At 45.0% G+C, this 17,165-nt stretch overlaps 1 protein-coding gene across 3 annotated transcripts in view; it reads right to left on the bottom strand.

Annotated features, from left to right (window-relative positions):
* The window catches only part of TOP2B (DNA topoisomerase II beta), a 120,963-nt gene extending 109,273 nt beyond the window's left edge, over nt 1–11,690 (bottom strand). Inside the window, exons 1-2 of one of the 3 annotated variants that reach the window (XM_032768026.2) lie at nt 10,899–11,649; nt 3,693–3,760 (exon numbers count right to left, since the gene is read on the bottom strand). Coding sequence is in view for 2 of the 3 variants with exons in the window: in XM_032768024.2 (XP_032623915.1) it covers nt 10,899–10,949 (51 nt within the window). In the remaining variant the exon portion in view is untranslated. Of the gene's footprint in view, nt 1–3,692; nt 3,761–10,898 lie in introns of all 3 variants that reach the window. The other 2 variants (XM_032768024.2, XM_032768025.2) reach the window with 2 other exon arrangements.
* Nucleotides 11,691–17,165: the final 5,475 nt, after the last annotated feature.

The following is a 17,165-nucleotide window of genomic DNA, read 5'->3' on the forward strand; positions in this document are numbered from 1 at the left end:
TGTACTGACTTTGCTACTGCTTTTTATGTAGTCTTGTTGTAAAACTAGGTAAATATCTAGATAACCTGATATACCCCTGGAAGACCTCTGCGTACCCCCTGCTTGAGAACCACTGATTCAGAGCATCTGCCATTAGAAGGAGATGTAGAAGAACCCATCACATTCTCAGTTGATGACATATTACGCAAGGCCAGGGGTAGGCAACCTAAGGCTGCACGCAAGCTGATTTTCAGTGGCACTCACACTGCCTGGGTCCTGGCCACTGGTCCGGGGGGCTCTGCTTTTTAATTTAATTTTAAATGAAGCTTCCTAAATATTTTAAAAACCTTATTTACTTTACATACAACAATAGTTTAGTTATATTTTATAGACTTATAGAAAGAGACCTTCTAAAAACATTAACATGTATTACTGACATGTGAAATCTTAAATTAGAGTGAATAAATGAAGACTCGGCACACCACTTCTGAAAACAGCCTAGCTCAGGGGTCGGCAAATCTTGGTCTGCACAGTATCACCTCCCATATCATACCTGTGATGTTACCCTTCAGATTTAGTCAGACCTTCTAAAACGTTGGCTAGTGGAAGACAGCAAGGAACGTGTTTCAGCTGCAGAAGGAAGGAGGTGAGAAACTTCTAAGGATCATGATTCTGCAAGAGACTGGAAAAGTAGCCTGGACTGCAGACTTCGACTCCCTCCTGTGGTCTGAATACCTGACACAGGGGCTTGCCAGAGAGATCAAATTCATTTAACAGGAACCAAGAGGAGGGTGCTAGATGAAGTCACCACATGAGATTTTTAAATCTCCTAACCAAGGCAAGAAAGGGAACAGCTCTTATAACAGTTTGGGTTAGTTTATTCCAAGAGGTGCCCAGGTGGACCTCCATATATATCCCAGCTGATACCAAAGTCAACTCAAACTACTCCTGGAACAGCAGCATCAACAGAGGGAACATTAGAAGAAAGACTGATGAGATCCAATAAATAGATATGCAGTATCCCCTGGTACCAAAGCAGACAGAGACAGAAGTCCAGAAAATTGGTAGCACGGCAAGGATACACCCCTTGTTCTGAGGAAGACAGAATCATGATTTCTAAGCAGCTCCTTTGGTATATGTCTGTAAAAATGTTTCTTTGGAGATCAAGATTCCGTTGGTGCCAACTGGACTACAGAGCTCCTTTTCCTCTTGCCCACATACTTGAAGGCAGGGTCCAGAAGACTCAGGCCACCTGGAAATTCAGTTTTAACTCCACTGCCAGCATGACACTAGTGGCATAGCAAGGGTCAACAGATACCTTTAAGGCCAAGAACACTCAGTGCACTAAGGTGCTGACAGTAACAGTCGAAGCAGATGTGGAAGCAGCATAGGCTCAGCAGTAGCATTCACCAACAATGCCTCTGTTGCATTACATGCCAGTGTTACCATCATTGATCCTTTGCTGAGGCTCCAGAGGATGATGCTGGTCCCAGCAGAGTACAAGTCTGCCTCCAGAGGACCTTAGCCCTGAACAAGTCTCAGACCTTTAGCCTCATCCAGGCCTGGTCTACATTATATAGAGTTTTAGTGGCACAAAACTTTCCGTCTGGTAGCACAGGCATCTACACAAATTTTGAGTCCTAGCAACAATGCCCTCAGCTTTCACTGGCAACATTTTACCAGTCCCGCAAAGCAAATCAAGCCCTATCACCAAAATGCTGGTGTGGATGCAAAAGTACCTGTACAGATATAAGCAGTCCTCCAGCAATGACCCCAGAATGCAGCTGCCCCTACAGCCGTGACCTCTCTGCTCAAATTTTTTTTTTTTTTTTTTTTAAACTCTGCTGCCCAGGAGTCAGTGACCAGCAATCCTGTACAGGCATGGCTCCAGTTCACCCTAGTCCTGCTGCATGAACCTCTCTCCTGGATTTCTCAGCACATGCAGGGAGAAACGTGTGGGCACAAACTCTCACAATTTTCTGGGAGGAATGATGGCATCTCATCAATACAATACCAAAATATCCCACAGCTGGAGACCCACAGCTAGGGCCTCTGGCAGCCAGGGAATGGTAAGAAGTTGTTGGGGATTGTAACATAAAATATATTATTTGGACTTTTTCAAAATGTAATCAGCAGTGAAATACTTTATTCATACTGCCAATGAAATTGACCCAAACTCATGGAAATGAATAGGGACGTTCACACCTTTAAGAGCTATTGTTTCAGACTATAAGCATGCTCAGGAAGACAATGCACGAGTTCACACTCAGTTCATGTTTTCAAGTTTTCTTCTAACTGTACAGGTTACACTTCTTTTTTAAAAAATTAAAGCTTAGATTCTACAGCACAATTCTGCAGGAAAAGTGAATTCTGCAACAATTCCAAGACCTCAGAACTCAAAGGCCATGCCTGAACCAGATACTCCTCCCTCTCTCACAGCTAAGCTTACAGATATTTTCAGCTTTCTAAACGCTGACATGAATATTATCATGTTCACAGGCTATCATAAGAAGTTTCATAAATTCTGCATGGGAGTGTGTGCAGTTTACCATGCTTGTACGTGGAAAAAACATCAGTTACGGGCTCCTAAAAATATAAAACTAGGTTCATGCATCAGTTTTTAAATAGAGGTGAAATTTTGAAAACTTCGGGCTTACGAGAAAATAAAATGCTTGTCTGAATGTAAGTAAAACACACTGTGCCAGATTCTCTGGTGTGCAATGGCATGAAATGAATTCAATGGAGCCAAGCTGATTTACACCAGATGAGAATCTGAATCACTAAAAAAAAGACCTAGAAGTATATTTTGTGCTGAGCTGTGCCTCAAAGGGAAGATCTCCTCCAACCAGAATCAGAACTCTTCTGGTTTCTTTATGCTGTCACAGCAACATCAAAAGGCAATGTTGGGAAGGAGAGTCTCCCCAAAAGTAATTTTCAAATTATCCAAATAGATTCCATCCTTTACTCCCCTAATAAAAAAAGAAGAGAAAGGCATAAGAGGGTTCATGCAAAATTTCAGGCTTTTCTCCTGCAAATTTTACAAAAGTCCAAAAATCATGTTTAGAATAGGAACAGCCTTACAATCCTAACTATGGAACTGCTACTGGTACTTTAGGATTGATATAATTTTATGCTTGCTGAGTAGTGACTTTAGAGTAGAGTACAACTGCAGAACATGCATTTAAATTATAGTGTATTTTAACAGTTCTTTTGCAGAACAGTACTATAAGGCACATATGATATAGCCCTATAAAAGAATGCAGTATATGATTAATAATAGCCATTACAATAGATTAAGATTCTAGGGGGCAAACAAACAGCAGCAGTATACTTCACTTAATACTACGGACCAGATAACAACTACAAATTAATGAGACAAGTCCCATTTTCATGTTTTTTCACAAGGAACACACAGAAATTTAATAGCAATCAGTCTCGTACCTCTTCCTTTAAGACAGCAAAACCATCCCCAGGACATTATATGCCTTAATACTTCCATCTTAAGTGACTCTGCAAACCAACCATTTTTTTTTTTTTTTAAATCAACAAACTATTTTAGAACTATTAAAAGTTTGTCTTCGTGTTACAGATTAAAATAGCACACATTTATTCTTAACTATTTGAATCTTGTTGCACAGCAAATGATATTTTGTTGAGATTTTACAGAATGAAGTTTTCACAAATTCAATAAATTTGATTAAAAAAACTCTGACCCCAATCCTGCAGAGAACTCCATGAAGAGGATCACAGGAGTTTCAGACAGATATTTATTCATAGCAACCTAGAGAAATAGAAGGATGAGAGAAAATCAAAGACTTTCATATCAGGAAGAACCCTTAACCATGGGTATCTGAAATTCATGTCTTCTCTACATCCTCCAACTCTCTACCATCATTCCCACAGAAGTTAATGGGAAAGTCTTCTCATTATGTGTATTGCTGCTTTAAAAAGGGAGTCCCACCCCAACTTTACCTGTTGATTCGAGATGGAGCATCATGTTTCAGCAGGCAAGTATAAGAATTTCTTTTCCAAAAATAAATTACCATTAACACCAATGATTACTCTTACAAAAATCTACTTTTCAAGAGAAATTTAAACAGAGTGCAATGTAATTTGTTTTATTTAACTTCCAACAAAGTTTCTGAATTCTATTTTTTAAACTGTTCAGCATAAAAATGTGCAATACTTTCATGCTCTAATTACCTCCTGGCCTCTTATCTACTAATGAAGCCTCTTAGCTAACAAGAGGAGAAACCTACATTTTATTCTGACACTGAAAGTTCTGCAATGTGTTAAAGGTTATAATTCGATGTTCTGGATGAGGACAGCCACATGCTGACTGCTAAACTTTGCCACCTAGCTCCTCTCTCCCACATATCTGAGGTCATCTTTTCTTCCCTGCAAAGTCCGTAAGTCTTCCCTCATCCACCTACCTCTCTGTTCTTCACGTGCCTACTCAAACAAGTTTGGAAATCTAACAGCCACCATCCTATTTAACTTTGTTTGGTAATGGGAATGGGTGCTGCTGTAAGCTCCTCCATTCTTATGTCTATGTACTGACTGAAAATATCAGCTAAGACTCTGAGCAACTACTAGTTATAGTGCCTACATGAACAAATGCAGATGGAACATTCAACTGCAGTATGCAGAGACTATTTTTTAAATTAAAGAGACCTTGCTCCCTAGAAAGCCAAGAATACCCAGTGTTACCCAATGTTATTAAATTAGGGAGTGAGGCGAGAAGAGACAACCTATTAACTTCTAAAATCTTGAGGAAGATGGTGAATAGAAACAATGAGTTTAGTTCACTAACTGGAAGTACTACTTTTGTTTAATAAATTAGTTTTAAGTGAAAAACATGTTTTGGTAAACACACTTTTTTTTTTTTTTTTTACACTTCACACATTAAAGATAGTGTTCTTTAACTAGAAAATTCTAGGATGCCGTATTTGTGCATTTAATCAAATTCCAATTTCTGTCCAAATGCAGCTTGAGACAAATCATGAGTATTACATCACTGAGGATACAAGAAATGTATTGTTTGCCATTTTCTAATGTGATAGAAAATGTAAAAAAAATTAAGAATCTCAGTAAGTGTATGTTAAGCCACATAATTGCTTAAATATACAGACTGTGTATCCTCCTGGTTAGCAAAACGTACAGAATTTAGCATAAAGACTGTATTTAGTCCAGTCAATCCTGGTACGCCAGCTCTCCAAGAAGAGTAAGGGAAGTCGACCAGTGAGCGTCTCCTGTCAACTCAGTGCAATGAAGACACAGAGATGTGTCAACTCCAGCTACATTATTCACATAGCTAAAGTAGCATAACTTAGGTCAGCTAACCCCAGTAGTGAAGACAAGCCCTCAGTTACTACTGACATCAAATGGTAACATCTCAGTGCACTAGAGCTAAAGACAGTCTCATTACCAATCTTTAAAAACAGTGGTATCTTGGTCCTGTAGGTCTGCAGAGAATTTTCAGGGTGATCTCAAGCACCTGACAACTGTAAACAAATATCATTTGCTTACCGTTACCTTGTAGTCTTTAGAGTTGAGTACTCGGGGTCTGTTTACACAACACGAGACATCTTTTGGATTACACGGTGTCCAGAGTTTGTTTTGAGGATTTTTATGGACCAACTAAACAAGTTACACTGCACTCTGCTTTGCTTGGTCATATCTGCCATGTGTCTAAGTAACGTCAGCTGACCAAATCTACAGAACACACCCAAGTTGGAAGGGCAAACAAATAAAACCGTAAATTGTAGAGTGATCTGAAGAGGATAAAGCAGTGTGAGTTTCAAGTAGACAGGGAAGGTTAGATAGTAAAATACAAACCCTTTACTCAGAGAAAGGCAACTACATAAGTTGTGCGTGAGGAAATGGGGCGAGACTATACCTAACCTGCTGATTAAAATGAATTGTCTCCTTCTATGCCTTTTTCAGGTACCTACCCTCTACAGTTGCCACTAGAAAGGTATGGTTTTCAGAGAAGAGCTCTTTATTTTCAATGTTTCGAAGCACAAAACAGGGAGGACTACAGCCCTAAATAGTTCACTGAACTCAGTTAAAACTTCATAACACTTATATCCCCATCCTGACATAACAATGTAGTCTTTAAAATAGGAGAAAAAACAAAGGGTTCCGAAAGTGGTAGTGTTTTCTCCTCTTTAGATTTAAAAAGAGGTTGTTGGGTTTTTTTAAGTACAAATTTAAAAAAGAACCTGTTACGTTGCAAAATGAATTGTTAAGTTCACTGTCTACATGAGCTATGATTGTTTTTTGGACTCACATCCCCACACAGTGTACCACCTATGCCAGTCTCCAGGTCCCTCTCTAAACCAGTGGTCCCCAACCTTTTCATCCGGCGTGCGACGCCTCTCAATGACGTTGCTTGTTGGCAGCAAGCGGCATCATTGAGAGGCGTCGCCGCTGAAATGCCGCCAAATTTCGGCGGCATTTCAGCGGATGCTCAACCACTGGCCAGGATGCGGACGCATTTAGATGCCCCTGCAGGCACCGTGGCACCGCATTGGGGACCCCTGCTCTAAACTACTACAAACCTGATATTTAAGAACTAGATGGACAAAGTACTAGAAAAAGTAATTATATAATAAGTGTCTCCTATACCTAAGACATGATTTTGTGTTTTTTTTTAATTGACATAGCAAAAAACTGATGCTACACTAGTTTTCAATATAAAAAAATGTAACCTAGTACAGTAACTCTTCACTTAACATTGTAGTTATGTTCCTGAAAAACGTGACTTTAAGTGAAACCATGTTAAGTGAATCCAATTTCCCCAGACAAAAGGCATTATATACATTTTAAACAAGCAATTTAATATAAGTATAAGTTTTAAACAATTTTAAAGAAACAATTTAATACTACAATCATCACCGCTGAGTATGAAGCTTAGTTGAGGTGGTGGAGTCAGAGAGTGGAAGAGGATGGATTGTCCGGCTGCTCCTCTTGCTGTTCTTGCAAGCACAGGCACTGACTTTGCCGGGGGCAAGGGGCTCAACCCTCGGCCCATCCACTCCACCCCTTACCCAAGCCACCACCCTTGACCCCCCTGCCATCTCCTCCCCCTTCAGTTTGCACTCTGTGTCCTCGCTACTCCCCCCTCCCTTCTGAATGCTGCAAGCCAGCTGATTGCCGCAGGCAGGAGACGGAGGGAGGGAGGAGGAACGCCGAGTACTTGCTCCTCCCCCCTCCCTGAGGCAATAGGCAGGCCTGCAGCGTTTAGGAGACTGGGGGAGGAGCGAGGACTTGACACACAGGCTCCCCTTCCCACCCCCGACCCCCTGCCTCCTGCTCAGGGCAATCAGCTGGTCTGCGGTGTTCAGGAGGCAGGGGGAGCCTGTGTGCTGAGTCCTCACTCCTTCCCCCTCCCTCCTAAATGCTGCAAGCCAACTGATTGCTATGGGCAAGAGGCAGGGGAAGGAGGAGAAGCCTGTATGCTAAGTCCTTGCTCTTCCCCATTCCCTCTTAAATGCCACAAGCCAACTGATTGTGTGAGCAGGAGGCGGGGGGAGGCGCTGATCCGTGGGGTCTGCTGGAGGGCAGGAGACACGGGGGGGGGGGCGGGCATAGGGAGGCAGCTAGCTGTGGAGAAAGCAGGCAGTTAAACAACGTAATAGTAGAGCATTGCACCATTTTAAAATGAGTATGTTCCCTAACTGATCAGCAATGTAACAACGAAACGTTAACCGGGATAACTTTAAGTGAGGAGTTACTGTAATTGCCTTCTCACATAAATTATTTCTTTAACATAAAATGGAGAGAAAAAATAAGCTTTGTGAGGTACACTCAACCATCAGAACATGCATGCAAATCTATTCACCTCCATACAACAACTATTTTTCTCCTCTTAGGAAAACTGGAAGGTGGGAAGTGGGATACCCAACTGTGGCTGAAAGTGTGAGGGAAGGAGCACTGTAACAAGTGTCTCATAAGACTGTAAGGTCAGAAGGGACCATCAAGATTATCCTGCACATCACAGGACACCAAACCTCACCAATTCACTCCTGCAATAGGCTCATAATCTCTGGCTCAGCTCCTAAGTTCTCAAATCTTGATTTAAAGACTTCAAGAATTACTCTAGCTAAAAATCATCAAGTGACCTGTGCCTCACACTGCAGAGGAAGGTGAAAAACCCTCAGGATCTCTGCCAATCTGACCTGGGGGAAAATTACCACCAATCCCAAACCTGTCTACCAGTTAGACCCTGACATGTGGGCAAGACTCACCAGCCAGACACCTCAAACAATTCTTTCTAGCAACACAGAACCCTCCCTAGTTCTACTGTCCCATCACCAGCCATTGGAGAAATCTGGTAAATGCAGATGTGGATGGACCATATACCATTATAGGCAACCTCATCACATCTCCTTCATGAATTTATCCAGCTAAGTCTTGAAATAAGTTAGGCGTTTTGCCCCCACTGTTTCCCTAGGAAGGCTGTTGAAGAACTTCACTCTAATGGTTAGAAACCTTTGTCTAATGTCAAGCCTAAACTTGTTGATAGCCTGTTTATATCCGTTTGTTCTTGCATCAACTCCTCTCCCTTCCTGGTATTTATCCCTTTGATATATTTATAGAGAGTAATATCTCCCCTCAGCCTTTGTTTTGTTCAGCTGAACAAGCCAAGCTACTTAAGTCTTCTCTCATAAGGAAGGTTCTTCAGTCCTCTGATCATCCTAGCAGCCCTTTTCCAGTTTGAAGTCATCTTTCTTAAACATGTGAAATTAGAACTGCACACGGTACTCCAGATGAGATCTCATCAGTGCCTTGTATCATGGTAGCAACACTTCCCTCTCTCACTTAACGTATCTTAAGATGAAAAAGGCTAATTCAATTGCCTCGTCATACTACCAGTTCATAGTCATCTTGTGATTGACCAATACACCCAGGTCCTCCTCCTCCGTCATTTCCAACTGGTAAATGCCCAGTTTATAGCAAAAATTCTTGTTGTTAGTCCATAAGAGCATGAACTCGCACTTTGCAATATTAAATTTCATTCCATTTCCATTACTCCAGTCTTCATGAACGTTCACATCGTCATGTATGATATTCCAATCCTCCTCCATATTGACAATACCTCCCAACTTTAAGTCATCCATGAATTTTATTAGCACACTGTCCTTAGTACAAAAAGTGGCATTAATGAAAATGTTAAGTAACAATGGTCCAAAGACAGATCCCTGAGAAACTCCATTAGTAACCTGCCTCCAGCCTGACAATTCACCTTTCAGTATAACCCCATGTAGATTCTCCTTTAACCAGTTCCTTACCCACTTTTCAATTCTTGTATTAATCCCCATCTTCTTCAATTTAACTAATCTCCCAGGTAGAACTGTATCAAATGCTTTACTGAAATCCAGACAGACTATATCTATTACATTTCCTTTGTCTAGAAAATTGGTTATTCTCTCAAAGAAAGAGAGTAAGTTGGTGTGGCACAATTTATCTTTTGTAAAACCATGTTGTATTTTATTTGAATTACCTTTTACCTCTCTGTCTTCAATTACTCTCTTCCAAGATTTGTTCTAAGGCCTTGCAAACAACTGAGGACAAACTAACAGGTCTGTAGCTTCCCAGATCACCGACACCCCTCGCACCCGGGTTTCTAAAATATAGGCACTATATTTACAAATGTCTAGTCATAGGGTACAACCTCCAAATTTATGAACTCATTAAAAATCCTTGCTATTATGCTTGCAATTTCATGTGCCAGTTCTTTTAATATTCTTGGATGGAGGTTATCCAAACTCCCTATTGAAAGGGAATACTACAGTGACAATCCTTAGTAAACACATAGTGCCAGTTCGATGAAGATGCTGCTACTCTACTACCCATTCACCTATGCTGCCTCTTCTTGTTAGTTATATTGAGGAAATTGACCCTACTGTGAACTCTATGCTGAGAAAGACATATGCAAGTGAATTATTGATCGTCTGTGGGAACTGGGTCCCCTTCAGGTCTTATCTCCTCTGTCCTGGGGTCTTTCCAGAACCAGACACAGCTACTGTTAACAGGCCAGGATGGCATTTCTCTCCAACCCTCCCTATTGCTCACACTGCCAAAAACTTTTAAACTTCTCAAAAGCATTCAACAGTTACAGAGTCACTTAATATCACCACAATCCAAAATTTAGCTCTATTTGATCATCTTAAAAGAGAGGCCAAGAACTGGAAGGAAAACTTTCCGAAGGCTGTAAGGTTTAATTCCTAGACATATTGTGAAGCATATGACATCCCAGCTGAACAGTCTCCTCTCCCCATACTCTTAGGTTATGAGATATGAATATCCCTAAGACTACAGCTAAACTGATTAAAATGAATCTGTCACGAAGCTTAACTTAAAACATTTCAGACAATTGGGAATGGAGAATGTCAGTCTGGGACTGAAGTTCACCTGCATCACCCTTTTGTAGCCCCAAAAAACATTTCATTCTAACTGAAATCTAGCAACACAAAACTCAAAAGGACCATAAAGAGAGTGACTGATGCCTTTCTCCAGAGCGAGGGGGTATCTGTAAAACATACTCTATCCCTGGCCTCCCAACAGCCTCCAGGGCACCAATTTACTATTCAAACAGCCTGCCCTCAATTTCAAATGAAACACACCAGCTTCCCTCCCACAAAGTCTCCCTATTAAACACTCCAAACCCATCCAATGCCACCATCTACCTACAGTCCAAAACTGAGTACCAAGCCCTCTATTGCTGTAACCTTTCCCCTACATTCCCAGCTTCCACCGGAGCACCATCTGCACTGCCGGGGCTTGTCCACACAGAGAGATATTAGGAACAGCCACATACTTAGTTCAATGTGTTGACAAGACCTTCCACCCTAAATTTGCAATCTAACCTCTGGGTCAAGGCTCATAAGGGAACAGTGGGGAAAGTAACTTACCACCCAGGTCAGTCCCCCGCTGCCACCGCCACCTCCTCCGGATTTAGCCATTTTCTCCCCGTTGCCTCAATATAAATAAGGAAGAGCCAAAAGGACCGGGGCCGAGACTAGGCTTCACCACTGACCTCAAACCCCACTCACTCACACACACACACACACAGCTGGCTCAGGCTCTTCCCTTCTTGCACACACACACAGAGCTGGCTCGGGCTCTTCCCCCCCTTGCGCACACAGACACACACACACACACACACAGAGCTGGCTCAAGCTCCCCCTTGCACGCTCACCCACCGCCTTGGCACCAGGCCCCCCCTCACACACGCCGGGCTCTCAGTCCCCTCGGTCCCGGCCCCGCATCTATGTCATGTTGAGGAGCGCAGCCGGGTATTACAAAGCCGCGAATCACCCCCGGCTCCGCGTGCGCGGGGCCAGGCCGCCCTGGCGCGCCGAGCCCGCACAAGGCGCTCGTCCGCCGGCCGCTCTCAAACTCGAGGCTGGGCGACGACGCAGGCAGGCCCGGCCTGCGGGTCTCGCTCACACCGAGGCGGCGGGCGGGCGAGGGGGGGGTTGGTCCCTCAGCCGTGCCGCGGAGGCTCCCGTGCCCACGACGGCCCCAAGGAGCACAGTGAAAACGGGATTAAAGGTCCGGCTCTAGCCCAACCCCCGCGCCGCGCCGTCGCTTCCCCGCCCCCCTGCCGCGCCGAGGCCTAGCTCTCAGACAATAACTGGGCTGCCCCCGTCCGGCATAACCGCCGCGGCCGCAGCCAAACACCACCGGCCCGGCCCCCAACCAGCCCGCCAATCACAGGCCGGGGGCGGGCACGCCGAGCCCTCAGACAGCCAATCAGAAAAAAGAACAAAGCGCCAAAGTAGGCCTAGAATACGTCACTGCGGGTGGCAACAAGGAAGAAGAATCGCCCCAAGCGGGGGCGCTCCAACGCGGTGCGAAAGCCGGCGTCGTGGGGACGGTCTGTGGTGCTGATGCAAGGAGGAGGCGGGGGTGGTTGGCCGGTTGGGGTTCAGAGCAGGGACCAGGGCGGGATGAAAGAATTGGGCCAGTATAAAAGAGAAACCCGCGCGCAGGCCCCAGGGGTAGGGACTTCATTTGTTCTTCACTGAGCTCCCTGAAAGCTCCCTTCCAACACCAGAATAGTTTTCCTGAGTCCTCGGAGAGCAGGAGGCCCCGATTGTAACTGGGGCGTGGGGCTGGAGCTTCCACGAATGGAAGCCATTTCAGGGTGATTCGTAGGGTGGGAGGCAGTGTGGCCTGTGCTGGAACAAGAACTGAGTTCCAGTCCTCCTGCTGATGCTGTCAGAGCCCAGGGCTTCAGTTTCCTAGTCTTTAAAATTGGGGTAATAGGCATCCCCCAAGAGGTCCAGTTTTATAATCCACATGAGATTAATGAATACGTATTACTTAATGTGTCTTAAATCAGAGCAAAAATGGCAGTTAACGTGTATGTATGCCACTCCCCTCTACTGATAGATTCATGTGCTGATAGGAGGATAGAGCGTGGGGTGGCCAAATTTACTGACCCTCTGCAGGGCCGGATTAACCTTTTGTGGGTTCAGTGCCAAACATATTTGTGGGCTCCTATGGGGGCAATGGAACATGGTGCGGGGAGGTGGTTGGTCCCTGGAGCTAGGCCCCCTCCAGGGAAATAGGGCCTGACATGGTGGGGGTGACCCCCGTCACCCAGTCCAGTGTGAGGGCACTGTTTGCAAACTGGCAGATGCTGCCCTGCCAAGCCCTCTGCTGCCACTGTGCCCCTTCCCCTCAGGGGTGGGCCCATGCCATGCCATGCCATATTCCCCCCCCCCGCCCAACACCCCCCAACTACCTATGCCCAGTGCCCCTGGACCCACCTGTGTGACACCTCCCACAGATCCCCCACCACAAATGCACAGGGCCCTGCACATCACCACCCCTGCCCAGTGCCCACCTGCCCACAGCCCCAACACAACTGCCCAGCACCCCACACAGTACTCCCACTCTCTAGCACCCCAACACACACATATCTCCCCCACCTGCCACTGCCCAGTGTCCTTCCCCACAGCCCCACCACCACAACTACACCGTGCCCCTCACAGACCCCCCCACTGCCTAGCACCCCAAAACACACAAACTTCCTGCACTGCCCAGTGCCCTGCCCCTCACAACCCAGCAGCACCCCCCAGATCCACTCCCCCATGCCCTTCCCCCAGAAGCGGCGCCAGGGTTTTTGGCGCCCTAGGCAGGTGTCCTTCCGCGCTCCTGGTTGGCGGCAATTCTGCGGCGGGGGGTGGGGAGGGCTTCTGCGTTCCCAGTCTTTGAGGCACTTCAGTGGCGGGTCCTGGAGCGAGTGAAGGACCCACCACAGAATTGCCGCCGAAGACCGACCCGGGAGCGTGGAAAGGACCCCCCCCCCCCCCCGCCGCTGCGCCGCTGAATTGCCGCCGAAGACATGGAGCGCGGAAGGACCCCCTGCTGCCGAGGGCTGCAAAATGCCACCCTCCCAAATCCCAGTGCCCCCACCTAAATGGAAGCGCCGGCTCTGCCTGCCCCCAGGCACACTCACTGGCCCTGCTGAGCCAGCGCAAAGCAGGCATCCCTCCCTCCCAGCACAGTCATAGGGAGCAGGACAGCTGAAGCTCGGGAGCATAGAGCGGCTCCGTCCTCCGGGGCCCCATCCAGCCGTGCCTGCCTGGTGCTGGTGCCCACGGTGGAGGAGGCAACTTCCCAAGCTTGCTGCTTCTGCAGAACGGCAGGGAGAAGCAGTCTCCGCCCCCGGGAAGCCCGAAGCAGATCGGCCCAGAGCGGCAGCGCCTGAGGGCTCCTCTCTGCCAGTGGGCAGAGAGGAGCATTCAGCCAGGAGTGAGCAGTAGGTGCGGGGAGATGGTAGAGGGTGTGGAGGAGCTGGCAAGTGAGGACAGGGAGTGGAGAAAAGCCCTGGGCCAGCTGGATGGCCAAAAGGAGCAAGCAGCTGGGGAGAGGGGATGGGGGTGGAGAGGAGCCAGCAGCTTGAGACACAGCGCAAATGGAATTGCCAGGCCGGGACCCCTTTTGAGCATAGGTCTGGTGCCACTGGCACCATTGTAAACCCAGTACGGACCCTCTGAGCCACATATGATAATCTTCAGAAGTTTGAGAGCCAAGGCTTGCCTGCCTGGGCTCGGGGCTTCTGTCCCACGGGAGGCACCTGCCAGGGCTCAGGCCTTCAGCCCCGAACCCCAGCAGGCACGCGAGCCAGAGTTTGGCCACCCCTGGGTTAGAGAGACAAGGCGGGTGAGGTAATAGCGTTTATTGGACCAACTTCTGTTGGTGAGAGACAAGCTTTTGAGTCACACAGAGCTCTTCTTCAGGTCTGGGAAAGTTACTGAGCATCACAGTTAAACACAAAATGGAACAAATTGTTTAGTATAAGTTGTTAGCACATATTTTAAAGGGACCATTCAAGGTAGAGAGGCCTGTTAACACCTCTGCAGTCATAGGACAATAAGAGGGGGTTAATGGGTTACAAATTGTTATAATAAACCATAAATCCAGTGTCTCTATTCAGTCCATGATTTTTAGTATTTAGCAGAGTTATGAATTTAAGCACCCAGGCTTGTCTTTGAAAGGGTTGTGCAGGTTTCCTTTGAGGATGAGGACTGATAGGTCATACTGGATGAACACTTTTCACAAAGCAATCACTCTCATTGTTTTTATCTTTTATCGTTTTTGTGTTTGGGCTCATTCAAGAGCATCGTGATTATCTGGCTTCCCCCACATAGTAGTTATTGGGGCATTAAGTGCACTAGATGAGGTATACCATGCCAGAACAACAGATGCAAAACCTGCAGGTGCTTCTCCACTGCTACAATGATCAGCACCCTCCACAACACATCATTCATGACCCATGGATCCTACACTTGCCTATCAAAACATGTGGTATAGTGATAAATATTTTTTGCCAGAGATTTGTTGCTGTGTTAAAGGATGATATAATAAGACACCTTTTTATAGTGTTTTATTTTCAGATCTTTATCAAAAAAATTTGAAAAATTGTTATTTATGATGTAACAGATCAACCTTTTTCTAAGCCCATATAGTGTGTGTATAACATTTAAAACTCAAGTTATTTTAGATATGAGTATGAAAATGTACAATAAGATATTTTCTCATTGTGCCAAGCAAACTTTTGAACTTAAAAAATATTATGGTCACAGGCCTTAGACAAACTTGAAGAAGTTAGGGCAGCTCTGCACTACAAACTACATCAGTATCACTATGTCACTGAGGGGTATGAAAAATCCATACCCCTGAGCAGCGCAGTTATACCAACCTAACCCCCAGTCTAGATAGCACTATGTTAATAGGAGGGCTTCTCCTGTTGACATAGCTACCACCTCCCGCAGAAGTAGATTAATTACGCTAATGGGAGAAGCTCTCCTGTCAGCATTGCAGCATCTTCACTGAAATACTACAGTTGCACGCTGCAGCTTTTAAAGTGTAGATCTGTCCTAATTGTTTGCATAGCATATAACTTATCAATTAGTAACACTTACTTGTAGCTTTTTATAAGAGAAGCAGAGATCTGACTACAGCTGTATCCAGCCCTTTCCCCTTGCGTTATTAACACAAAAGGTGAGATTAATAGCAGAATGGCATCAGAGTTAGTAGACAAATTAGTATGTAAAGAAGAAATATTGGTAAGTAGTTTAAACTGAATAGTAGTAACCTTTTCCTTAATTCTTTTCCTAGTAAGTAATGGAATTAAAAATTGAGCAGCTGCTTGTGAAAAATCAATAGTAATGTTCAATTATCCCTCAGGGAAGCATCAGAAGAATTTCTATTAAATTTTGCTAAATAAGCAGTGTTTACATCTGCCAATTTTCTGAAGAGCCTATGAGCATAATACCTAAAAGTGCTACAGCAGGATTATATGAAATAGTGGGTCTGTCCAATAGGAACAGTAAATTAGGTCTGGTCTATACCTAAAAATTAGATCCACCTGCCTACATCACGCAGGGCTGTGAATAATTTTGTCCCCTGTACAATGTAGTTAAGTCAATGTAACCTCCACTGTAGACAAATTCTTCCATTAGCCTAGCTACCACCTCTCCATTATTTTTCTTATATTGAAGAAAAATAACTTTCCATTGTTGTGGGAAGCGGCTATAGTACAGCAGCACAGCTGCAGCACCATAGCTATGCTGCTATAGTGTAGATCCTTATTTATTATTATTTTTTATCTGCAGCGTTATACCTCTGAGTATGCTGCTGGAGTTTCTTCTGCTGTTGCTTTGGGCAATGCTCTTGAGAAGTGTGTCTTGCAGAGCAACCTAAAGATGACAACGGTAGGATTTTTCCTAATCTCCTTCTGGATGGGGTTCCAGAATCTTGGACCTCCTGTTAAGACTCCTTACAGTGTATACCTCAACTTTGTTAGTTGTATAGAAAGCCATACACAGTGGGTCTTGGGAGGTCCAGAGATGGTCACTGAAGTAGCATAGGCCTATTTATTAAGACTTTTGTAGATCAGTAGAGAACCTTGAAGTAGGTCCAATAAATGAGAGGAATGAGTGCAGGTTGCAGAGCACTAGTGTACTATGCTCCCATCACCTCATCTTGCTTAGGAGATGGGCTGTGCTATGTGTAACAAATGTATCTTCATTAACTTATCTACATTTGGGTATTAAGTTATAGTAGTCCAGGCTGGAGGTGGCAAACACCTGAACTACTACAGGCAGATCATTCTCCACAAATAATAGAATCTTCTTGATAGTCAGAAATAGAAGGTGATCTTGGTAACTGCTGTTTGAGTAAGCAGAGTCACAAGTGAGTGCACAGCCTCTGGGCCATTCAGAACTATTGTATGGGGAGACTTTGGCAAACCAGTAAAGTGCCTGAAATCACTATGGCTTATTGTTAAAGACAGCCTATTCAGCACACTGTTAAAAGCAAGTCTCAGCTTGACCAAGGCAGGAGGGGAGGGGGATTTAGGGTGCCACTGAAAGGGCAGCTTGACTCCGCGTCCTTCCTGATAAGAATTGAGTTAAAATTGCTGATACATGCGTTTTCAAAGAGTAGGATATGCCCCAGGAATGTCTATTGAGGTCTCAAGGCTGCAAGTTCTGGAAAACCCACACCTGGTTAATCAATCAGAAGGAACCTCTTGCTTGAAACTGCTTACTTAACAAGGTTTCTTTAATTACTAATGTATAAATAAGGGGGAAAAGCTTGAGACGGAGGTACTCGTTTTGGGACTCGCCTCTCCCTCTGGATGCATCTTGTGTTCCCCAACA

The sequence above is a fragment of the Chelonoidis abingdonii genome, chromosome 2 (assembly GCF_003597395.2).
Source record: "Chelonoidis abingdonii isolate Lonesome George chromosome 2, CheloAbing_2.0, whole genome shotgun sequence".
In the NCBI taxonomy this organism is placed as follows: domain Eukaryota; kingdom Metazoa; phylum Chordata; order Testudines; family Testudinidae; genus Chelonoidis; species Chelonoidis abingdonii.